The 26,738-nt window shown below is 40.6% G+C and overlaps 1 protein-coding gene across 1 annotated transcript; it reads left to right on the top strand.

Moving 5' to 3' along the window:
* Window positions 1-560: 560 nt before the first annotated feature.
* LOC114467847 (uncharacterized) lies at window positions 561-20,933 on the top strand. Its single transcript, XM_028454319.1, has 4 exons — window positions 561-861; window positions 4,287-4,355; window positions 11,235-11,527; window positions 19,796-20,933. Exons 1-4 carry the CDS (start codon window positions 678-680, stop codon window positions 20,666-20,668), a joined length of 1,419 nt encoding a protein of 472 aa, XP_028310120.1. The 5' UTR covers window positions 561-677; the 3' UTR covers window positions 20,669-20,933.
* The last annotated feature ends 5,805 nt before the right edge of the window (window positions 20,934-26,738 follow it).

The following is a 26,738-nucleotide window of genomic DNA, read 5'->3' as shown; positions in this document are numbered from 1 at the left end:
CCTTCAATATGCTAAAAAGAAAAATCTGTTTTTTTGTTTATTGAAAACAATTTTATGGTAACTTATTGTTTTTTATTTATTTATTTTTTTTACTGATGGCCACTTTAAATTTGGTTCAGCCATTGCAATAATACATTTCATCCAAAAGGAAGAAATACAAAATGTAATTTATGTGACCTTTTTTTTTTATTACAAATAAAAACACATGTAATTGTTTCTTTTGAAAATCTGTCTCGGTTTTGAGTTATAAAAATCTGGTCACCCGGGCTTAAAGCACGTCTATGAAATGGCGGGAGTGTTTGGTCACGTGTTGTATCTCTCTGATGTTTGCGTTCAATTGATTTAAAAAAAAAAAAAAAAACTTGCGCAGTCGCTCCGCGCAGCCGCCAGCTGGGCTGAGGTTGACGGCGCAGCCATTTCTGCCTCAGAAGGAGAAAAAAAGCCACGCAGCACTCAGTGAGTGTGGTTTATTCATCATGGAGTTGACTGGGTCACCACTCTGTAGCAGCTGGAGCTATGGCGAACAGACACGATGTTTTTAAACTGGCGGAGAGCGGTAAACTTTGGACGGAATCATCGCCTGCGCAGACAAAACCAGCCCCGGCTTCTCCGCCTGTGCAGCACCACCTCCTCCTCTTCCTCCTCCTCCTCCTCTCTGCTATCACCGCCTCACAGACATGGAGGAGAACCTGCCTGGAGGAAGCAGCCACGGAGAGCTGCTACATGTGAAGACTGAGGCCGTGGAGGAGAAGCCATCTGCGTCTGCGCCCTGCGGAGAGTCCGCCTGCTTTGGAGCAGAACAGACAGTAGAGGAGCTACACACTGTACACACTGGATCTACCACTACACCTGTGCTGCTGTGTGAGTCAATACACTCATTATACATCACTCAGGTAGTAGAAATACACTTAAATATGATAATATTAATAATCATTATTTAAATCAATGTAAGACTAAAATAAAATGTTAGGATGAAACAGTGTAAAGAGTACTGATATATTCTACTTAAGTAGAAGTACTGTTACTTGATTGAAATTGTATTCAAAGTAAAAGTTACTAGTTACTTTCAATCCCACGTTTATTTTTGGTAATAAGTCGTTCCACGGTTCCCTTCAATCATTAATAATAATAATAATAAATGCATTGGATTTTATATAAACTAGAGGTCTGCAACCTGCGGCTCTGGAGCCTAATGTGGCTCTTTGACTCTTATGCAATGGTTCCGATAGCTTAAAAAAAAAAAAAAAAACTAATATATTATATATATATATATATATATATATATATGATTAATGACAAATAAAATCAAGATTTAACAATTTGTTAACCAAAAATAAATCACGGTGTGCAATGACTCAGCACCTTTCGACTTCACCTCCTTCAACATCTACAGACCATCAACTTTCCTGCACCTGTGGCTAACCTTAAGTTTTAAATCCCTGGTAAGATAACTAAACCAACAAAAACACTATTCTGGAAGAAAATAGAGATTTTAATTGTGTGGGAACAGATTCATTTAACCACCAATGTGCAGGTTAAATATGCATGTTTTATGTGTGGCAAGAAATGAGAAATTACCATGTGTTGACCACATGATCATGTGTTATCAAATTTACTTTTTGTGACCTTTCAAATACATTAACTAAAAAAAAATCTTCTTTATATAACATTGAGTTCATATAAACTGAGATGTATATGAATTTGTAGATGCAAGATACTGTTTTATTTCTTGATGTCAATTTAGTTTATTTTATTTTAAACTGTTTTTATGTTTTAATGATTAATATAAATCAAGTCATATTAAATCAAACATTCTATATAATTTCAACTGTATATAATTTAATTCACTGTATTGTCTTCATTGAGAAGGTATATTTTGGCTCCAGGAGGACTTTAATCCAGGTGAGATGATGTTAAATGGTTCCTTGTAGAGTAAAGGTTGCAGACCACTGACCAGGGGAATCCATAGCATCATTCATGAAGCTCTGGTGTGTAATAAGTCTGTGTGTCCATTTGAATGTCCACACGTTCATGCGTCCGTCCATCCACTCTTTTCGATATATCCACGTCTTTTAAGGCTCTTATTAAACAAATAGTCTCAGCTCGAGTCCGGGCTGCGATCCTGGACTATGTCGTCACCAGTGCGTCATTGTGGCAAGTCGCGCATGCTCAGAACGACCGGAATTAACTTAAAGTGTTTGCAAGAAAGATTAATTATTTAATTCGGGGCAGACTGACAGAAGCAAGCTTTAGCCATAGTGCACCATCGGTTCGGTCCCTCCGACCACCACCAACACCCACTGAAGTGCCTTGCCCAAGGACAGAACGACAATGACTTGGCTAGAGCTGGATTCGAACCCCCAACCCTTCGGTTATTGGACAAACCACTCTACCACTGAGCCAAAAACGATTATTTTTAAAATAAAATAAACTCCACCCTGAATCCAACACACTGGTGTGATCAGAATAATCCATATATTTTGGATCAGAGTTATCCTAATCCTACTGTAACGACACAAACTGAGGGTTTGATCCAGATTTAAACCAAGATTGGATTAGGTGATCTAATCCGAACTCAGAATCTGATTCTAGTTTTGAAAAAACCCAATTTTCAATATTTGATCCAATCCATTATCCAAAATCTGATCAGAATATCTTTTAAACAAATTGCATCTTGATCAAACTGATCCAATGTATTTTTGCTTTGAACAACTGGTGTTAAATTAAGACGGATTAGGTGATTCTGGATAGAAAAAAAGGATTTCAATTAATCCTGATAGTTTTGATCTAGATTACATCTTTTGAACATCTGGGCCGATGGGATAACATTAAAATGAATACAGGATATATATATATATATACAGTATATATATGATTAAAAAAGGAAGTGTAAGATTAGATGAGGTTAAAAAGGACACATTCAAAAGTATATAAGTAAGTTCTATGTATATATTTTTTCTGTTATAAGTGTACAAGGGAACTGATATATTATGATATAGTATATTTATCAGTGACGTGCCGTGACCACTAGGGCTGGGTAGGCACGTTGCAAATCGAGACCACCAATGACAATTTCATATGTTTCTGCTGTCAAGTGTTAATTCAATTCAAATCAATTTTATTTGTATAAAGCAATTTCCAACAAAGTCATCTCAATGCGCTTATCAAAATATAAAATTCATAATAAGATTGAAAAAACCCAATAAGATCCACATGAACAAGTGTTTAGCCATCTAACAAAATCAACATCATAAACACCATTAAAGAAACATAAACAATTATTTAATATAGCCTCCATACTCTCCAACAAGATATATATCATGACACGACAGCACATCTGTTGTTTGTGTTGGAAACACAGAAACACAGAGAAAATGACAACTCAGAACAGCCTCAGTGAGGAGCATCCACAAAGCCAATCCTTCCTTTTGTACCATTCACTGTGAAAAATATGAAAAATGTTCTGACCTTACCTTTGCTGAAGGTCTGGTAGCTCAGGTGTTGGTCTCCATCTTTCAAAAGCTGTCGTTTTTCCTCAAAACAAAGTTTCTCTATCATCTCTAGCGCTGTCACTCGCCCACTAGTTAAAGAACGTAGCAGCAGCAGTCACGTGTCATCTATTCACTAATGTGCTGTGAACTTACGTATAGCATTTAGCATAGCGCAGTTACGTACAAAGGCAGCTCTCTACGCTGTCTTTACGCGTAAATTGATGTCACATTGGGGACCTGACTGCGCATGCGCAAACATGTAAACTCACGCAATGAGAACGGTGGCAGAAGAGCGACGTGCCTTTGGGAGGGGGCGTGGCCTCCCTCTGCCTTATAGCGGAGCGAAAAAAAAAAAAAAAAGACTGCAGCTGTTCCAGGAAACAGCGCTGTTTAGTAAAGTAGTTGAACTTCTTATTTGTTTGCACTGTTGTAGTTTCTTGTACACATTTATGGAGTTTTTTTTTGGTTTTTCTCGAAACAAACATATTTAACATTTAAAAAAAAATAGGACATTAGTTGAGATTGAATAAAATTTGTATAAGTTTAGATTGAATTAGAAGGATATGATTAAATAAGTGAGGATAAGTGGACAATAAATTGGGAGTAGATAAAAAGTAGTTTATTTCAAATTATTGATATATTAACTGTCACCCAGTGCTAAACAAGCGATTAATCTAAAACTGTTGAACCTGGAAAATACATACAATCATGAATTGAGAAGAAAGCAGTAATAGACCATACATTAATGTTTAAATTGAATTCCTTTGCTTTATTTTTTTTTACATTTTTGTCCAGATCCTGTGGGTTCAGACCGGTTTTTCACTGCATCAGGAGATGGGAAAACCTACCTGACGATAGCTCCAGGTAAGTGAACATCTGGCTGAGAAAAGCATACACTTAATATCTATGTTTCCTCTTTCATAAAATACAAGTAAAAGAGCAACTTGGAAAATCTAATGAAACATTGACTGTGTTGTCAAAACTGCTTTTTAGTCCGTTTGTGAATTTGTTTTAAAGGGATCCTCCAATGTTTTTACAAATATGGCCTAAAACCTTTGAAATGTCCTTTTTGGAAGATCTATGCCTAACAAATGCATTATTTTGCGCCATATTTGTTTCATTAACTTTTTAAAATGGGACAAGTTCATCGTTTTCAAGTCTGTCCACCGCCATGTTGAAATGACATCATTAATGACGCCAATCGCCCCTTTTAGTCCATTGAGTTCTATAAGAGTTTAAGCATTCAGGATCATTTAGCAGCTTTTTCAGTCAAAATGACAACTTGGGCTGGTTTGGGTTGCTCTAAAAATCAATAAAAGTTAAAAAAGTTGATGTAAACCTCTTCTGTTTACGGAAATTTGTTAAACAAAATCTGTGAGCCGAAAAAATCTGTGACCACAGTTCCATTTCTGCTGTTTTGTAGACGGTATTTCTGGTCAGACTTTATTTTAATTAAAATTATCGAGATTTATATCATATTTCGTCATTTTGAGAAAAACTATTGAGATATGAATTTTGGTCCCTATTGCCCAGCCCTAGCTAAACTACCTATGAAGAGACTCTGCATGTACTCCTTCAGCTGTGATAATCAGGGTTGGGGTCAATTACAATTTTAAATTACAATTACATCTTTAACTCACTTAGTGCCCCCGACGAGATATCTCGTCATTTCAAATCCAAACACTCAGTACCATTGACGAGAAACTCGTCATTTGCGTTTTTTCACTGGGATTACTAGAAATCACCCTGGCGGAGATCCCTCATCAATATCTAAGCTGTGGGGTGTTGTAGTGACCAACTGTGCCCTGACGATGGCAGCGGTGCACCTTTAGATGAGAGATTAGCCACTGATGCTACTATTAGCTGGGTGGGAGAAGGAGGAACGAGTGAGAATATGGCACTACAGAGTGATATTGTGACGTATCCAGCAGCTCACAGCTCCACATACTAAGACAGAACATGTGTGGACCTGAGTGGATTATTGATAATGTTGTGATCATGAGATAAAACCATCAACTAACCGGGCTAAACGGGTCATTGCTACGTGTCGGGAGGAAGAGGAAGTTACGTCTGTGTGCAGACTGACGGGAGGGAAAGTTGGAGGAACGCCAAAATACAGTAAGAAATCCATTCAACTCTGACATAGACAGAAAAATAATAATAATTTTGCCATCAAAAGCCCGGTCTCAGTGTTTTTTTTTAATGTTTTATATAAGAAAACAATGTTCAGATGTTAGAGTTGTCACGAAAGCAAAAAAAATAGCTTTAAAGTCACTGACAGGGTTTTTTACCAAAATTCTGTTTTCTCAGCTTTTTGCTCTGAAACTGAAGATTTGTGTAAAACTTGCTCTATTCAATGGCTGATTACAAAAGAACAAAACGTGCCAGAAACAAATGTTTTTTTTTTTTCATGACAGTAGAGGCTTCAGAATCTGGTGTCAGATTTCAGATAGTCATAGTAGAAAATAGGGATGTAACGATTAATCGTAAGGCAGTTAAAAATCGATTAATAGGTACAACGATTCACATCGATGCTGTGAAAATTGAATCGCAGTACTTTTTTTTTAACCAGCAGAGGGCGCTACCCAGAAGTGTTGGCGGCAAGCGAAATCTGCTAATACTTTCTTTCTGGCCGCCTTCTACTCTTAAACATATTCATAAATGATTCATTACCCCTTTAGCACCGAAAGAATATCTGTAATATTCTATAAAAGTCACGTTTTTCTATTAGCTCTGTCTGCTAGCATAGCATCTCTTCTTCACTGCAAAATATCTGCATGCCAACCGACCACTGGTTTACCAGCGCCCTCTGCTGGTTCAAACAAATATCTGACCTAAATACAGAAAAATGACTTTTTGTTTTTTTAGTCCAATTGTTAAGGCACAAAATAGATTTTCAGTTGCACTTTTAAAAAGAAAAAGAACTATTATGCAGTTTTGTATTGTTTACTATAGAACCAGAATTTAAATAATAAGCTTCTTCTTCATTTGTATTATTCCTTTATTTATTTCATTCAAGATCGATTTTTAGTTAAATTGCATTGTTTTGAATAGTTAATCAAGGGATTCTTTTGACAATGAAAAATAGTATAGTATTTTCCCAAAAAAAAAATAAAGGAATATTTTTCAGTCATTTATATACAGTCCCATTTTGTAAAAGAAATCGTGAGAGAATCGTATCGTGAACCCAGTATCGTGAATCAAATCGTATCGGGAGTTGAGTGAATCGTTACATCCCTAGTAGAAAATATTCTGTGGGTCTTTAAAATCAGTCAAAATGCTCAAAAACGGCTGGCACTGAGGGGGGTAGAAAATTTGAAAATGGCTGGCACTGAATGAGTTAAATATTCATGTTCAATTACCATTATGTTCGCTGACATTTTTTCTAAATCAATTAAAATTAAATTTATTATTTCCCTCAGAAAGTCAATTACAATGATGTTCTCAATTACTAAAGTTCAATTACAATTATTCACAATTACTGAGCATTTAATCAATCCCATAAAACGTGACATTCCTCTTGTGTTAGCATCTCTTATGATATTGGGTCAGTTTGACCTATGTCTTAAATCAGCTGTAAAATACACAAAAAATTATCTTATGTCATTAGTTTGTTTCTCATTTGTTACCTTGTTAGGTTTCCTCATCTGTGAAAATATAGTTTACATTCATTTTACTGTATGTGTCTGCGCCTTTTTTCTGTCAGTAAAACCCCTCGCTTTAAATTGAAACATATTTTAACTAGAATATTTGCATTTCCTGAAGAAAATGTAAGTGAGGATGCATGTGCTGAACTGCGTCGCATTGCATTAGTCTAGTGTTAGAATTTGCCTAACATTTTCACTAACCAAGAATTAGCAAAAAGTAGAAATGGGTTGGAAATATTTAAAAAAAGTTGAAATGGGTTAATAAAGTTGAAATGGGTTGAAAATAGCGATGCAACGATTCACTCAACTCCCAATACGATTCAATTCACGATACTGGGTTCACGATACGATTCTCTCACGATTTATTTTACAAAAAGGGAGTGTAGAAAAATGACAAAAATATTCCTCTATTTTTTTGGGGAAAAAAACTATATTATTTTCTATTTATTTTTCATTGTCAAAAGAATCCCTTCATAAACTATTCAAAACAATGCAATTTAACTAAAAATAAATCTTGAATGAAATAAATAAAGGAATAATACAAATGAAGAAAAGCCTGTTAATTTAAATTCTGGTTCTATAGTAAACAATGCAAAACTGCAAAATAGTTATTTTTAAAAGTGCAACTGAAAATTTATTTTGTGCCTTAACAATTGGACTTTGAAAAAAACAAAAAGTCATTTCACTGTATTTAGGTCAGATATTTGTTTGGCCCAGCAGAGGGCGCTGGTAACCCAGTGGTCGGTTGGCATGCAGATGTCTTGCAGTGAAGAAGAGATGCTATGCTAGCAGGCAGAGCTAATAGAAAAACGTGACTTTTACAGATAATCACGTAATGTTACAGATATTTTTTCGGTGCTAAATTCAATTTTCACAGTATCGATGTGAATCGTGATACCTATGAATCGATTTTTAACTGCCTTAGGATTAATCGTTACATCCCTAGTTGAAAATAGTTAAAATGGACTGAAAAAGTTGAAAAGGGGTTGAAAAAGTAGAAAAAAGTTGGAAAAAGGTTGAAAGAAGTTTAAAAGGGGTTGAAAAATTTGAAAAAAAAGTTGAAATAGGTTGAAAAAGTGGAGGAAAGTTCAAATGGATTGAAAAAGTTGAAAATTAGTTGAAAACGAGTTGAAAAAGTTGGAAAAAGGTTGAAAAAGTTGAAACCCCTAACCTATAGCATTAGCCTAGCAATCGCATTAGCCTACAATTTGCATCAGTCTAGCATTAGCATTAGCCTAGCATTAGCATTAGCCAATAATCTGTATCAGCCTAGCATTAGCATTACACTATCATTAACATTAGTCTAGTTAAACAGTAAAACCAGTTAGAAGTCCACTATACACAGTAGTACATGTTACATTACCAGTATGGAGGGAAAAACCATTAAAACCAGTTAGAAGTCCAATTTTCAATTTACACAGTAGTATGTTTAAAAATCCCAGTATGAGCTGAAAGTGAACAAAATGACAAAGAAATCCATTAAAAAAATGGCAGAGCAATTCAAGATCGAAGTTGTAAGTGTGAAATGAGAACCTGCAAACTCCTCACAAGAGGATTGGTGATGAAGTGGAGGGGTGATGATGAAGAGTAGATTTTTTTGAAACATTTCAAAGTTTGAATGGTGGAAATCCATTGAAGTATGGCTGAGCAATTGAAGATCTAACTTTTAAGTGTGAAATCAGAACCTGCAAACCCCACACAAGAGGAGGTTTGGTGATGAAGAGGAGCAGCGATGATGAAGAGTAGAATTTTTGAAACATTTCAAAGTTTGAGTGGTGAAAATCTGTTGAAATGGGTTGAAATAGGTTGAAAAAAGTTGAAAAAGTTGAAACCCCTAACCTTTAACATTAGCCTAGCTTTAGCATTAACCTAGAAATCGCATTAGCCAAGAATTTGCATCAGCCAAGCATTAACTTAATATTAAGATTAGCCCAGCATTAGCATAAAGCTAGCAATTGCATTAGCCTAGCAATAACATTAGCTTAGCATTAACCGAGCATTAACAATTTAACCCAGCATTAGCATTAACCTAACGATAGCGTTAGCCTAGCTTTACCATTAGCCTAGCAATAGCATTAGCCTTGCGTTAACAATAGCCTAGCATTAGCATTCGTCTAGCATTAGCACCGACCTATCATTAGCATTCACCTAGCAATAGCAATAACCTAGCAATAGCTTACTATTAGCAATTTGGTTGAAAAAGTTTGAAAAAAGTAGAAATGGTTTGAAAAAGTTGAAATTGGTTGAAAAAGTTGAAACCCCTAACCCTTTGCATTAGCCTAGCTTTAGCATTAACCTAGATATTGCATTAGCCAATAATTTGCGTCAGCCTAGCATTAGCATTAACCTAGCATTAACTTAGCATTAGCCTAGCATTAGCATAAAGCTAGCGATTGCATTAGCCTAGCAGTCACATTAGCTTAGCATTAACAATTTAACCCAGCATTAACCTAGCTTTAGCATTAGCCTAACAGCCTAGCAATAGCATTAGACTAGCGTTAACATTAGTCTAGCAATAGCATTAGCCCTTGCGTTAACAATAGCCTAGCATTGGCATTCCCCAGCATTAGCATTCGTCTAGCATTAGCACTGACCTATCATTAGCATACACCGAGCAATAGCAATAACCTAGCAATAGCTTAATATTAGCAATTAGGTTGAAAAAGTTTTAAAAAAGTTGAAATTGGTTGAAAAAAGTTGAAATTGGTTGAAAAAGTTTTAAAAAAGTTGAAATTGGTTGAAAAAGTTGAAAAAAGTTGAAAAAAATGGAAATTGGTTGAAAAAAGTTGAAATTGTTGAAATGTGTTAAAATGTGTTGAAAAGGTTGAAAAAAGTTGTAGTGGGTTAGAGGTAGTAGCTGAACACGTTAAAGGTTGGTTTGAATCAGTTACACAATGATCACATGTACCTGTGGGGAGAATGTACAGTATGTGCAGCATGACCGGGCAGAAATTAGCCTGTTACAGCCAGGGGGAACCTGTGTAAAACACATCACAACTGAAAAACTGTATAATTTACAGAGTTTGTGAGAATCACAAGGCTTTAGGCTACAAATGAGTGAAATTTTATGTTTTTAGGACAAAAGATGAGGCCAGGAGGACGAGATAAAGACCATGAATTTTAAGCAGTGACCTGGCTATTCTCTAATGCAAACAAGCCTGTAGATTTGTAGGATTATGTCCACTTCAGGCTTGATATTTCAAAAACCGCTGGACTTATGGCAAAAACTGATATTGTGAGTGGCTCAACACATTTATCTACTACTTTTGAGAAAATTAGGTGTCTGTGTTCAATATTTTGGACGTTATGACAATTTGTTTGCAGATTTTTTTAGGATTAAAACAAGGGCTGCTGCACTCTGAGTTAACGAGCACTCCACTCAATTTTCAGGAATATGAAGAGTTGGTGGGTGTGCTTGAAGCTTCATAGGTCAAAAACAGTTAGAGATAGAGAAAATGTGAAGTTAGAAGTTAAAAGACAACAAATTTGTGAACATTTTAGAAGTTGAATGATTTAAGTCGGTTGAAGAATGGCTGAACAGTGGAACTTAAAAGTTGGAGGGTTAAAGTTGATATTTTTCAAAAGTGGATGAAAAAATGAATGGGAAAGTGAAAAGTTAAGTAGTTCAAAAAGTTAAAAAGTTACAAAAAAGTTGAAACATGAGAAGAGCGAAAAATTAGTTGAATGTTTTGACACCAAACTTGTTAAAATCGGTTGAAAACTGTTGCCGTTATTTGCGACGGCAGAAGAATAACTACTACTACTACTACTATAATAATAAACGATTACAATAGTGAGGATGCCAATGCATCCTCACTAATTAACTACATATGTGTAAGCCATAGAACTATGACATTTCTCCACAGGTTTGCATATATTTAAATTGCGAATGACAGTTCTCAATTACAATTCAATTAAGATTACAACGGCAACATTTTATTCCAATTAGGATTATAAATATAAATGATGTCACATTTATAAATAATTACCAATTACGCGGTTACAATTATAATTCACCCCAACCCTGCTACCCATGAACCGACCCTTCAGGTGTGATATCGCACTAGGCTAATGTCTAACTTTTGTCCAATCACAGCATCAGTGATGCCTCCCGTCCTATCAGAGAAGACTCTTTCCGCCGGCTCAGATTTCTCCTCTAAAGCCGTTTTGTGTCTGATCGAGGCCGTCGGGCGCCGCTGGGGTCTCTATGAAACCCGGGAGAGGTCGCAGCTGTTTCAGAGTGTACAGGAAGAGATGGCCTCCAAAGGACACCTACTTCCTGTTGAGAAGATCCGTCGGAAGTGGAACAACCTGATTGTGACGTACAAAAGAGTGAAGGACCGCAGCCGGGAGACGGGACACGCCAAGACGTCCTGGGAGTTCTTTGAAGTAAGAGAAAGTTGATGGGTTGATGTCACATCCACCCACCCACCCACCTATCTATCCATCTATCTATCTATTGTAACTGTGAAATATGCGGTTACCTCGTCTTTGGCTGGTAAACACCCTCTGCGTTGGTAAATGACGGAGATCAGACGAAAGAGTTGATGAATTAATAAAAAATGATTTTATTCTAAACTAAATGGAAAAAGGTACAAAGTGGACGGTCAAAAAGAGGCACCCTCTGCGCAGAGGTGAAAAGTCAAGAGTGAACACATCTTCACATTACACATTTCTACCCCACTGTCCCCCCTCCCCCCATCAGATAAGAGAGGAGAAGCAAAGGTGGAAGAAAGGCCAGTACGCCCTGGGTTGGCTCCTGCCAGCGCCTGTATCATAACCAGATGTGCGCAGGAATGTTGTGTATGTGTTGGGTGTTTGTGTGTGTGAATGTGCATGGGATGTGAGTTGTTGTGTGTGTATGTGGGCCTCTGGGGAGTGTGTGCCTCTGGCCTTCAGATAAATTATTGTTATGAGAAGACGGGTAACTGACCTCCCTCAGAAAGACAAGAAGAGGATGAGACAGCAAAAGTGAAGTTAACAACTTAAAGCCAAAAGGGAATAAGGCCTATGAGTAAATATATGAGTAAATATGAGTAAACATAATTAACCAATTTTGCCCTTACAATCAACCCTTTTTGGACAAAGTCCAACACAAAAAAGAAGAAGCAAAATTAATTAGTAAAATGTTTAACCTTAGTTAAACATTTTACTGTAACTTTAGTGTAACTTTAGCTCAACCCCTCGTAGTTCATTGGACAAACGATGGTGACACCGTCATTACACCATAGATATATGCATTGTTTTTCAGGGGACACAGGCATCCCCAAAGTCGGAGCAAGAAGAAAGGAGGAAAAGGCAAAAACCCCATAAACACATAATGAATATTACGTGAGACAAGTTCAACTGCACAATAAAATCAGTTATCATTAGCAACTAAAATCATTGGCAGTCACGACAATGGAATATACAGTATATGTATATATCACTAGTAGCAAAACCACACAGTAAAATATATCAATTAGCATAGCATAGCAATAATAAAAGGATGTAGGTGCGATCAATTAGCAGAGTCATCGTCAGAGTCATCGAAAACATGCATCATAAACATGTCAGGCGGAACTTCCGGCTGTGGAAGTGCTATACGGACGTGGCGGTCTGAAAAGGCGCTCTGTATTAACCCCTCTACTATACGACGCAAGATTGGAATGCCGCAACAGAGAAGTAAAAGAACAGCCAACAGTATAACAGCGAATTTAATCAAGAGAGGGCGCCAGCCAGCAACAGGGTGGAAAACCAATCCGGCCCACCCAAGCGATCTTTGTTCATGGCGTCGCGTAGCCTGGAGATGTTTTTGACAGCTTTTGCGATGATCTGACCATTGGCGGTGTTGTCCAGGATAAAACTGCAACAAGATGCACCTACCATTGCGCAAACGCCTCCCTTGGCCACGGTCTGTAGGTCTAAGACCATTCTATTTTGCAGGACCATTAAGCGCATATTCGTGATCTACCCCAAGAGGCCAGTAAAGGCCAAGTAAGACGCGTTAATGAAGGATTTAAACCTGTAGTCCAAGGTTTCAACACGCAGCAGTGTTTTGCCTACACCTGCCCAGGGAAATAGCGAATAGGTTACCTTCTGGCCTGTCGTCCACAGTTTATGTTCCGGGGGAACTTCCGTACCCCAGATGGCGTCGTGTGGATCGAAGCACAAAGGAGTGTGAGATTCGCGTTTTCGTTGTGACGAAAGAGGAATAGTTGAGACTACGTAAGTGTGGTCAGTTACATGCACGGGGGCACACACACCGTCCCAGTGCGGGGGAAGGTGTGTGTATAGCTTGTAACCGCATAGCCAAAACCCATTTGCTAAATTAAACCTACCATTATCCCCGGGTGTCTGAACGCGGACACATGTGTGTGGATCGGGTGCGGTGGCGCATTCAGGACCTAGGGTGCGATTGCAATTGTGACGGGGAATTTGGCCCAGTTTACGAGTACCGTTTCTGGTGAAACAGAAGGGGAAAATTGTGGATCGCGTGTAATCTACATTCATATTGGAAGAAGTGTCATCCCGTAAGGTTGCAAGTTTGGATTTCAAATGTTTCAACAGACCATATGCCTCGTAAGAAAGGTCAGCTTTGTAACCCCCGAGGTCTTTTCCTTTTGTTTGCTCCCTGGCACTGCTCTCGAGAAGAAGAAACAGCTACTGAAAGCGCACCTCTTTACTGTGGTTCCTCGATCGGTGGTGATGTCGGTTCTTCCTCAGTTGGGGCAGTCGCCTCAAGATCAGGGTCGGCTGGTCGGTCCACCTTTTCCGTCTCGCGTTGTACACGATCACAAAGTCACCTGGAAGGATGTCATGGAGGTTCTCGGTAGTAGTCAGTGGGAGGGCCGCTCGTACTCTAGACCTGTTGAGTGCAAGAATCGTGGAGAGTTGTGCACAATATTTTATCAAACTGTCGTCCTGGAGAGCTGTCTCATCCCAGGACGAAACAGAGGGGTATAGACCCACATTGGATGGCCGCCCAAAAAGAATTTCAAAGGGTGAAAGTTTAGATTTTGGATGGACCTGTTGTCTCATCTGAAGAAGGACAAGCGGTAAGGCTTTGATCCAGTTCAACCCTGTCTGATCCATGCACTTGTTCAACCTGTTCTTCAGAGTACCATTTGCTCTTTCTACGGCCCCAGTGGACTCAGGGTGATAGCTGCAGTGTTTTCTAAGATCCTTGTCTAATCTTAGCCCTAACTCTGTTATCACCTGGCTGTCAAAATGTGTGCCGTTGTCAGAAGAGATCTTGTACGGGATGCCCCACCTAGGAATGATGTCTGTTAACAGTGCTTTGGCTACTGCTGTGGCTGTCTGGTGTTTGGTTGGAAAGGCCTCAATCCATGTGGAGAACATGTCTATGATGACCAAACAGTGCTTCTTTCGCTCACATGGCGTTAGCTCAACAAAATCCATCTGCAGGTGGTGAAAAGGCAAGGATGGCTGAAGGTGTGCTGTCTAGGTAGTCAATGGTTTCTTTCTGCCTGGGTTGCTTTTAGCACAGATCATACATTTCTGACAAAACTCAGCTGCAAAGGAAGAAAATACCTTAGTGTACCACACTGTCTGAACTGCAGATACCATTCCACCCTTTGACACATGGGCTTGACCGTTCAGGCATAGGCGATGCCCAGGCCCCTTTCCAGCTATTCCAGTGTGCTGGGCCTGATCTCGGGAACAGCCTGTTGAAAGCTGACCCCAATGCTGCTTCCAGACCTCTGCCTGAACTCATTGCCGCCATGCGGTCACTAGCGGTCATCCCTGTGGCTACATGTGTCCTGTGTACTGAGTTGCTCCAGTTACACCAGGAACGTGATGAGACATTCCGTGCTTTCACTGCCAGAGTACGGGGTAAAGCAGAGACATGTGCCTATAACGCAGTATGTGTGTGTGGTAGGGACGTGGACTACACCGACCACATTATCCGTGACGTTCTTATCAACGGGATTTATGACTCCAATATACGGCGTGAAACACTGGGCATACCTGATGTGATAAACAAACCCGTGAATGATGTGATTGCGCTTGTTGAGAACAAAGAAATGGCTCGCAATGCTCTCCCAGTGTCGACCCTATCGGCCATGTCGTCATTCCAGCGCTCTCTAAGAGCCCCACAGTTGAGCGCTACCCCAGCCCCAGCAGACAAGGTGAGGCAGGCCTCATGCCCAGACTGTAAGAGCGCCTTTAAGGTCTTCACACTGGGGCCTCGTGGATGGAATACTAAACCTCACGGGGTGTGCATTGACTGCTATAGGGCACGCCGTCGTAAAAGGCGGGAGCAGCCGTCATCTGCTGGTCTACAAGCCGCTGTGGAATCAGAGCCCATATCCCAGATTTCTTCAATCCAGTCTGGTGCCCGCCCTGTCCGGCGTTACATGAACCGCCACCAACGTCGTCTCCCGATAACTCACGGTGGTGTCAATGATCCTACGACCATCAGGCTCGAGCACCATATTTTCTCTAAAGGCGAGTGGAAACGTACAAGGCTAAGAGACCACCCCCGAGTGCCCATCACTATCTCGATTGACTGTATGGTGGGCGTAAGAGGCATTACCAGTGGCCGGGGCTCGGACATTCAGGTGATAGTATCCGCCATCGCTGACACCGGTGCGTAGTCAGACCTTTGGTCACTGGAGGAGTTCCTGGCCTGTGGTTTCTCACGTGACGATCTGCGCCCCATTAACCTGAGCCTGTCGGCCGCGAACCGTTTCCCTATAACCATTGAAGGGGCATTTTTTGCCAGGCTCTCGACGGTCCCCAGCAGTGGTGTAGTGACATCCTGCCGCTCCATGGTGTACGTGCCTCTCCTACGAGTCACTGCTCAACCTTGGCCTCCTGCTCGTGAACTTTCCGTCCACAGACTGACAGAGCCCTGTCGCTCTTGGGATGCCTCCTGAGCCCTTGTCCGTCAATGCCACGCGGTCCAGCCGCAAGGAACCGGAGTGTACTCATCCTGCTCAGTGCTCGTGCCCCCAGCGTACAGCCCCACCAGCACGGCCCACGGGACTGCCGTTCCCTTGGGAACGCCGGAATATAATGGCAGGATGAAGGGTTGGCTGCTCGAGAGATACGCCTCATCTACATTTAACACCTGCCCCCATCGAGCGTTGCCATGTATGGAGGGGCCACCTGTCAAGATACATGTGGACCCAACAGCCCCACCCAAAGCATGCCACACCGCAGCCACTGTGCCCCTACACTGGCAGCAGAGGGTCTATGATGATCTCCTCCGGGACGAGGCCCTCGGTGTCATTGAACGTGTGCCTTATGGTGAACCTGTGACGTGGTGCCATCGTATGGTAGTCACCCGGAAGCATGATGGTTCCCCCCGCAGGACAGTGGACCTCTCCCCTCTCAACAAGTTCTGCCAGCGTGAGACTTTCGCCACTGAGTCCCCTTTTCAACTCGCTCGCCGTATCCCCAGAGACACTTGGAAGACTGTCACTGATCCCTGGAACGGTTACCATAGTGTGCCCCTGCGTGAGTCCGATCGTCACCTGACCACCTTTATCACGCCCTTCGGACACTGGCGCTATACTCGGGCACCTCAAGGTTTCCTTTCATCGGGGGATGGCTACAACCGCCGTTTTGATGCCATTTATTCTGACTATGAGCGTAAAGAACGCTGTGTTGATGACACTATTCACCATGACGCTGACCTGGAACAGCACTGGTGGAGAACTATTGACTTTCTCACGTGTGTCGGCAGATTGGGCATTGTGTTGAACCCGGACAAACTCCAGTTTGCAGAGAGGACTGTCGATTTCGCTGGTTTCAGAGTCTCGGATGCCACTATTGAGCCGCTTCCCAAGTACTTAGACGCTATACGTGATTTCCCCACCCCTGACTCCACGACGGACATTAGGAGCTGGTTTGGGCTTGTGAACCAGGTGGCCAACTATGCCCAGTTGCGCGACACAATGGCGCCCTTTAAGCCATTTCTCAGCCCTCGTTGTAAGTTCTCGTGGTCCCCTGAGCTGGAGGAGGCTTTCCAGGTTTCCAACAGGGCCATTGTTGAAGCCATCCGAGAGGGCGTTGAGATTTTCGACATGCAGAAACACACCAGCCTTCGCCCTGACTGGTCCAGGCGTGGCATTGGTTACTTCCTGCTTCAACAACACTGCAGTTGCCCATCCGGCATCCCGGACTGTTGCCTTGGGGATGGAGGATTACCCTTGCCGGCTCACGTTTCCTGTCTTCGGCGGAGCAACGCTACGCAGTCATTGAAGGGGAGGCGCTAGCCGTCACCTGGGGCCTTGAGCAGACTCGATACTTCACGCAGGGATGTGACAGCCTCATCGTCGTCATTGATCACAGGCCTCCGGTGAAGATCTTTGGCGACCGGACGCTGGATGAGATAACAAACTCTCGTCTGTTCAGACTTAAGCAGCGTACTCTCCCATGGCGCTTTGATATTGTGAATCTGCCCGGCAAGAGTAATCACGCAGCTGATGCAGCCTCGAGATATCCTTCCCCCTCGACCTCTCCTGACGATCCTTCCCTGGGGTTGATGAGTGTTCCCGATGATGTGGAGTCGGTGTTTATGGCATCCATCAGGGAGGATGCACAAGAACTCGGAGCCACTCGTGGACTCTCCTCGCGTGTGAGACTGCGGCAGATGCATGCCTCGCCCACCTCCTGTATCTCATCGAGCATGAGGGTAGAGTTGATGTGGAAGACCTTGTGCTAGCGGACTTGTCTCCATGTGTGAGTCTATCTACGCGCAGGATGACGTCCTACTATACCAAGACCGTGTTGTTGTCCCCCCGACCCTTCGCGATAGTCTTCCGGCACCTCCATTCTGCCCACCAAGGTACTTCGGCGATGGAGCAATGCCCCGTCGCAAGCGGCCATGCCCCCCCATGCATCTTCCCCACCATCCACACCATTTGAGGCGGTGTTTGCTGACTTTTTTGACTATGGGGACCGCCACTACTTGGTTGTCAGGGACCGTCTCTCAGGCTGGGTGGAGGTCCTTAGTTCCACGGCGGGCACTGACCTTGGTGGCTCGGCTGGCCTGGTCCGTCACCTCCGGTCGTTTTTTTTTGCCACCTTTGGCATGCCAGAGGAACTCTTGAGCGACGGGGGCCCGGAGTTCACGGCGGGCCGCACTGAAGACTTCCTGCGCTTGTGGCACGTTAGACATCGCGTGTCCTCGGTTTCCTTTCCACAGTCAAATGGGAGGGCGGAGGTGGCCGTGAACACTGCTAAGCGCCTCCTGGCGTCCAACACTGGCCCAACCGGTGGTCTTGATCATGATCGTTTTCTGCGTGCTATGTTACAGTTGCGTAACACGCCGGACCCTGACTGCAACCTCTTGCCAGCGCAGATCATCTTTGGCCGCCCCCTTCGGGATTCGCTCACTTTTGTTAATAGACTGGAGAAGTTTTCAAACCCGCATATCCGGCCGCTCTGGCGCCGTGCATGGGTGGCTAAGGAGGATGCCCTTCGGACCCGTATGGCCCGTACTACAGAGTCCCTGTGTGCCCACTCAAGGCCACTTCGCCCATTGGCGCTCGGGGAGATGGTTTTCCTTCAGAATCAACAGGGCCCAAGCCCCCACAAATGCCCAGCCCTAATGTATATATGACTATGTAGTCTAACAAAAAAAAAAAATCACATATGGCATGACAGATAAGGACATGTTTCTTACCACTCAAAATTGTATTTTAGGTATTTAAAACATATTTAAAAGTTGAAAGTTCTACATATTGCACCTTTAAGCAATTAAAATTACAATAAGCACTCTTGGAAATCTCTTTCTTGTTCAGTTCTTGCACATGAGGTCAAAGGTCAAGAGGTATAAACGGCATAGGCAGCGAGTCTGACAGAGATCTAGATTATTTTTCCCGTTGGAGCGTTGATTCCTTGAAGCACTTTTTGCAGAAACGTGGTATCATTCTCCAAGGCAGAAAGGCAGCGTTAGCTGCTAAAGCTCATGCTGCACATGAGCTGTAGCACTGAGCGCTACGGCAGGTCATTCATCCCTACCGTTATCTGACTGTCCATCAAAACAGGGTGCCTGTAAATACAGTATGTGTATCTATACTCTTTAAACTTTTTTTTCTGTTTATTTCTATTTATATATAACCTCTATTATTGTATTCCTTATTTTATATCCTTCATTGCACTATTTTTTCTCACTTATCTGCCTGTTTAGTGTCCATCTTGTGCACTTCCTTCAAATTTGTGAATTGAATTAAAATAATAGCTTATTAAAAATAATCATTGACCTGGCTCGTGAATGGTGTACCTCGTAAATGTACCTTTTCAAAGTGAGAACTTATAATGTAATAAGCCTTTTCACATTTTGAAATCTCTCTTATCCCATCAATAATAATAATAATAATAATAGTAATACATTATATTTATAAGTGCTTTTCAAGAACTCAAATACACTTTGAAGTTGTTAAAACTACTACACTAGTCAGAAAAAGAAACGTTTTTAAAAGTGCTTGGATTGGGTCCGAATATGTGTAATATGAATAACATAAACATTAACACACTAAAATGACAAACACTGTAAGATTGGAAATATCAACAGACCGACCAAGCTTGTTGACATTTTTGAACATTTTGACCTATGACCCCCCAGGTCGCACCTGTGCAGGTGCAGAGTGTGAAAACCCTGGTGAGAACCATATCTAAGGTTTCTTTTCCTTCTTCATCCAGTTAATGGACGCTACGCTCTGCAGCACCATTGGAAGTCAGATCATCAACAACAAAAGAAATAAAAGTCTCAGCACGGTTTCATCTCCGACCCTCCCCCTACCAAAGATCACTGTCAAATCTCCGCTGCAGACCCCCGTCGTCCGTCCTAAGGAAGATGCTGCGTCCTCTGGCTGTGTAGAGTCAGCAGGTCAGGGTCCGCCCCAATGTCAGATTCTTAGTAGCTCTGCTCCCAGCACCTCAGTGGCTTCTCCAACCATCAGTACAGCCACTGCTGCAGAGTTCAAGCCTCTGGTGCTCGTCAATGGAGAAATTGCCACCAGTTCTTTTCACTCGACCTCCATGGCACCAGCGTCTTCTTTCATCTCCTCACCTTGTTTTACAGACACACCTTCTACGTCTTCCTTTCTCGGCTCCAATAGCAATGCAGATTTCCACACGTTGGGTTACACAAGCTGTAAAGCTCACTCCTTCACATCAGGTGTCACACCTTACCGACTCAGTGTGGCCCCACCCACCCACAATCAGAGTCTGCACTCTCTCTCCTCAGTGCCCTCCATCAGCCCCTGCCTCAGTCCATGTGGAGCCCCCTCGGCATCTGTAACAAGTTTGTTGGAAAGTGAAGTTCTGAGCCAAAAGGAGAACAATCAGGAGAGCAGTCCTGCTTTGTTCCAGAAGAAGCTGAAAGGGCAGGAGGAGCAGGCCTATTTAGAGCGTATGGCTCAACGCAGAGCTGAAGCCAGGGAGAAGAGGCGTGAGAGGAGGGAGGTGCGTATGTCAGAGTCACTGGGGAGGATAGCCACGGCCCTGGAGCTGCTGTCCTCCAAACAGGACACAGTTATCGCCCTTCTGCAGAGACTGGCCGATAGGAAGTGAGCGCCAAAGTCAAACACAGGAAAGGAAAAGAGTTCCTTCTGTAATGATTTGAATAAAAAAACAATTTACCAGAGCACAATTTAAAAAAACTATCTTTATTTATTTATTTATTTTTTAAATTCTGTAAAAAAAAAAATTGCCACATACAAGACAAAGACAGAGACAATTACAGAAAAAACAAGTTAATAATACATTAATATGAGGGGGAAAGGAATGATATATAAATATTGTATATAACAAGGTTCCCATGGGTCCTTAAAAAGTCTAAAAAGGCATTAAATTCATGAATCTATAGATAAGACTGTCATTAAAATGTGTAAAATCAATGTTTCAAAAGTCTTAAATTTGAACACGAGTATGATTTTATGATTTTGAAGTTAGTCTCATATTTCAAAATATATATATATTTTTTTTTTAATTCAAAAACAGCATTTGGAAATGTAAATTTAATGAAAATTGCCTGTCCAATAAAGATTTTTCTTAATGGCTTTTATTTTTTGTATTTTTGTTTTATAGATTTGTGGTTATTTTTGGAGTCATCTTCTGTTTTTGGAGTGATTTTGATTATTTAATTTTTTTTGTGTGCATGTATTTTACTGTCATTTTGTGTGTTTACTTTGGGGGCCACCATTTGCACGTCTGCACTAAACACTAGAAAAAATTGACCCTAACCCTATGTATTTGATGTGGCTGTTTTTTTCCCCCAATTATGTTTACTATGAAGTTGGTCTTAAATTTATTATCAAATGGCAATAAAAAGTCTTGAATGTAATTTGACTGAAGCTGTAGGAACCCTATATATATATATACAGTGGATATAAAAAGTCTACACACTGCTGTTCAAATGCCAGGTTTTTGTGATGTAAAAGAAATTGCACCAATTTAAATAACTTCACAACTTTTTCCACCTTTAATGTTACCTATTAGTAAGTAAGTAATGTTTATTTCTCTAGCACCTTTCACAGACAGAGTCCACCCTGACTAAGGCCCCAATTCCAGCTAAAGAAAAACAGCCCCAAAGCATGATGCTGCCACCACCATGCTTCACTGTAGGTACGGTGTTCTTTTGATAGTGTTGTTTTAGCACCAAATATACCTTTTGGAATAATGGCCAAAAAGTTCAACGTTGGTTTTATCGGACCATAACACATTTTCCCACGCTTGTGCTGGAAGATGTGGCTACAAAAATGTGAGGAAAAGCCTACTAGAACAGCTGAACATTATTTGGGGTTAATCAGAGGCACTTTAAATGGTGACAGGTGTGTGCTGACTCCAATTTAACATGAGTTTGAATGTAATTGGTTAAATTCGAGCACAGCCCCGTCCCCAGTTGTAAGAGGGTGTGCACACTTTGGCAACCTCATTCTCTGTTTTTTATTTTTACTTCACCTCCCTGAAAGGTTTCAGTTTGTTTTTCAATTGCATTGTACAGGTTATAGGTCACATTAAAGGTGGAAAAAGTTGTGAAATTATTTATCTTGGTGTCATTTTTTTTACACAGCAACCTGGCATTTGAACAGGGGTGTGTAGACTTTTTATATCCACTGTATATGCACATACAAATACAAAATAGATACAGTATAATGAAATAGAGAGGAGAGGGAAAACGAGAGAGAAAAGATAATTAAGAAATAAATAAATAACAAAAAAGAAATTATAATTAGATGGAAGGGGGATCAATGATAGTTTCAACCTGGAGCGTGGCTCCCTGGTAAACTGATGGGGCCACGCCAATTTAAAAAAACCAAAATCAAATAACCAATATATTCTTTTTTTTGGATTTCTTTGGATAACATTAATTTATTCTGAATTGATTTATATTGAAAATAAAATCACTCTTTCCTACATTTGCATTCAGATAATTAAAGATATGTTTTAATGGAACTCTTAATCCATTCCTGGCAGTGAGTAAACCTAAAAATTATATTTACTGACTCACTAGTTTCAACTGAAGAAACCAAATCTTAGAACCAAAGATTTTAAAGCAGATAAAAGAACATATTTAAAAAACTTAAAGATGAGTGTAATTGGGGAGAAATTACCACAATAATATTTTTGTTTTATTTTGTTTCCAGATATTTATTTAGAAAATAGAACACTGTCTGTATTTATAGTTAAACCGCAGAAGTGTGGGTGTGGAAATATTTTAATCCGTCATTTCTTCCTCCTCTGATTTGTCATCAAAATATTTATCGTCCGCATCACTGCTGACAATGTCCAGGTTAGCGTAGTCTGTACCTCGCTGTAACACAGGCCCACACATTGACATTGTCAGATTATAGAAAACTTCACCGAAAAACAATGAATATATTTGCAAAGCACAAACGGTTTACGCTGGAATTGATTTTTGTTTATTACAACATAAAAGGCGAGCATTTAATTAGAGTGACCATATGTTGATTTCCTATAAACCCCTTAATGGTACATGTCACGAGTAACGTCACAACTCTAGGTGGAGAGAAAAGCAGGAAACGCCGCTGGCTAAACACTGGAGGCAAGTAATGTTACAGCTTAAGAATATCGCCTTGTTGTATAGTGGCGTAAATCACCAGTAATTAGTCACACTTTTTGGTCACTTCATCACTTTATTGCTTCAGTGATGTGACGAGCGGGTAATAATATGAATAAAATGTGCCTGAGGAGATGTGTCAGCAGCATAGGATGGCTACATAGAGAGCCCTCCTGTAACACTGGATACAAAGACAGTGGCTGCTGCTTCATATCACATCATTTATATTGATTCTTAATGTAATATTGTCGCCAGAGTCATCTCAACGTCCTAAAAAATGTCATAAAAAACACTGAAGCGGGACGCGAACCCACGACCCATCCCTTTCAAGAGTGTCACACTTCACTGCACCGTCATACCTTCAAAGATGTGATCTACAGACTTAACTGTATAACAATATAAAACAACAATCGAGCCTTAAAAGTTGATTTATTTAAATGATCATCTCCTCCTTTATACTATCCACAGGTTTTTATCCAGACAACTTTACTACAGACGTCAGTAGATGTTTTAATGCAGATCAACCTCTCAGTGACTTTTACTTAATTTCTACATCTACAATGTTATAAAGAAAATTTCCGTTATCACAAAAAAAAAGACGTAAAGCAACACAACATTAGTGATGTGAACACGTCTGGTGTGTGATGTTACTAATGTGTTTCAGAGAAAAGTGTTAAGAAACGGTGTTCAGGTGGGCGGAGCCAGGTAGAAACCCAGGGTTTCTTTGATAAAACCTGCCAGCGACCAGGTTTAGTTCACGGACAATGTTGCCCGGGTAACATACTCAGAGAACATACCTCGCTTTTTGGAATGGGATACTCAGAGTTTCCCTCATTTGAGCCTGAACATACTCAGAATTTGAACATAACCCGCTTTATGGAATACACCTCAGAGGTCCCCACGTCCCAACAAACAATATGAGACACCAAATCCCTCCTGAAATATGATTGCATCCATTGCCTCGGGTCCCATTTACCACATCATCTGCTGTCACAACTTGTATACAACTGGTACATTGAGACATACAACTGGTACAGAGACTATTTCAAAAAATGAATGGCTTGAGGCTTTTAAAAATAAGTTGCTTTGAGTCTAGTTTTGTATTGTATATGTAGTTCATGTTTTTCTTTTTAGCATGTTATTAAATCCACATTTTTTGTTTTTTATTTTGCAAACTGTTAAAAAAAAAACCTGAGTTGTTATTTAATTATTCATAAATTGATGCAGTGGATAGTTATATGTTTGTAGAACAGCAAATTATAACTTTTGCATTGTTTTTTACTTTGTCTAAATTATTCAAAAATAATTCCCAGTAGCCAGTGTGGCTTTGAAGTAATTATTATTTTTACTGTTTCGCTGCCAAATAATGTTATATCAATACTATAGTTTGTGTTTATTTAGAGACAGTAGTTACTTTTCAAATCATACACAGAGGTAGATGCAAACCAAGCTTTTCTCCAATTATAGCCCATAAAAATGTAAAAGTTCAGTCAACCCATTACACTGTATGATTTATTCAATAAACATATTTAGCAGCTTTGTTAAGCAGGTACTGTACATGTCTACGACTGCCTCTGATTTTCATTCAGCTTGCTGGCCACAGTCAACTGTTATGTACAGTACAGTGACGTGCCGTCAGGGTAGGCAAGGTAGGCAGTGCCTACCCAAGGGTGAATTGATATTTTGATTATTTAATAATAATTTTTTTTTTTTTTATTATAAATTATTTATTTTTCCATTTCCAATAGCCTACAGTACCTATAAGTTTGAAAGTGTCCGCATTTTTCGCGTTTCATAGCCCAAATTACTAAACAGCGCTATTTCCTGGAACAGCTGCAGTCTTTTTTTTTCTTTTTTTCGCTCCGCTGTAAGGCAGAGGGAGGCCACGCCCCCTCCCAGAGGCACGTCGCTCTTCTGCCTACGTTCTCATTGCGTGAGTTTACGTGTTTGCACATGTGCAGTCAGGTCCCCAATGTGACATCAATTTACGCGTAAAGGCAGCGTAGAGAGCTGCCTTTGTACGTAACTGCGCTATGCTAAATGCTATACGTAAGTTCACAGCACATTAGTGAATAGATGACACGTGACTGCTGCTGCTACGTTCTTTAACTAGTGGGCGAGTGACAGCGCTAGAGATGATAGAGAAACTTTGTTTTGAGGAAAAACGACAGCTTTTGAAAGATGGAGACCAACACCTGAGCTACCAGACCTTCAGCAAAGGTAAGGTCAGAACATTTTTCATATTTTTCACAGTGAATGGTACAAAAGGAAGGATTGGCTTTGTGGATGCTCCTCACTGAGGCTGTTCTGAGTTGTCATTTTCTGTTTCTGTGTTTCCAACACAAACGACAGATGTGCTGTCGTGTCATGAGATATATCTTGTTGAAGAGTTTGGAGGCTATATTAAATAAATGTTTGTTTCTTTAATGGTGTTTATGATGTTGATTTTGTTAGATGGCTAAACACTTGTTCATGTGGATCTTATTGGGTTTTTTCTTATTATGAATTTTATATTTTGATAAGCGCATTGAGATGACTTTGTTGGAAATTGCTTTATACAAATAAAATTGATTTGAATTGAATTAACACTTGATAGCAGAAACATATGAAATTGTCATTGGTGGTCTCAATTTGCAATGTGCCTACCCAGCCCTAGTGGTCACGGCACGTCACTGGTACAATATGTATGCTTAATAACATCATGATAGTTTATTTATTTTGTGTATCTGCTGTGTACAGTGACCGAGACTTACACAGCAACCTGATGAAACCAAGACCAAGTAAATAAAAAATAATACTGTAATAATGATACACATCCAAATCTCTAATTCATGTATAAACAAAAATACTTTTGTATGAGGAAATAAGTCTTGTAGTATAGAAACATTCAACACAAAAACAAATCCTTCCGTATATCCTGCACTTTATAAACCTCATCTCAGCTGACAGATAAAGGCTCGCTGGAGTGAGAAGGCAAGGGCTGCTGACTTCCACACGTCACAGCAAATCACACACACACACACACACACACAGAGAGAGAAAGAGATTCCTTGCTTTTATAGATATGCTAATTCAAATATTGTTAGGACTGATTATATGAACATAGCAATTTTCAGATCAACATCATAATTGTGATAAACGTAAAGCCACTGAGGGACTGTATAGACTCTAGCCTATTAATTGGCACGCTTGCCGGTTTTCTCCTGAGCGTAAGATTGTGAAATAAGACAGTCCAATATGTTCTTTGTTTACAGAGTATTTATTTCTCAAAAAAGGTGTAGGACCTATGTGCTCTCCGTAGCAACACACCAAACATCCCGTGAACGTTTCTACCAATAATGTGTATCACCTTAGCCGAAAGGGGACATTTGCTGGTACAAATTGTGTCTTACACTTAATCCTCCTAACCACGCCTCCTACAATGATGCTAAACAAAAGCAGGTCAACTGTAGCAACAACCCACAGGAACCAAGGTCACCCAAGATCTCCCAGGAAGAGAAATGGTTTGTGACTGTAATTGTACTTGAAGATAGTTTGTGACATTTTGTAATGTGACAAATG

This window comes from Gouania willdenowi, chromosome 8, assembly GCF_900634775.1.
Source record: "Gouania willdenowi chromosome 8, fGouWil2.1, whole genome shotgun sequence".
Lineage (NCBI taxonomy): Eukaryota > Metazoa > Chordata > Actinopteri > Blenniiformes > Gobiesocidae > Gouania > Gouania willdenowi.
The sequence above is the reverse complement of the archived record's forward strand: the minus strand, read 5'-3'. Positions and strand labels throughout refer to the sequence as shown.

Coding starts and splice junctions, on each gene's coding strand:
- LOC114467847 (XM_028454319.1), top strand. CDS start 678: ATGGAGGAGAACCTGCCTGGAGGAAGCAGCCACGGAGAGCTGCTACAT. Junction 862..4,286: donor CACTACACCTGTGCTGCTGT/GTGAGTCAATAC, acceptor ATTTTTGTCCAG/ATCCTGTGGGTTCAGACCGG. Junction 11,528..19,795: donor CGTCCTGGGAGTTCTTTGAA/GTAAGAGAAAGT, acceptor TTCTTCATCCAG/TTAATGGACGCTACGCTCTG.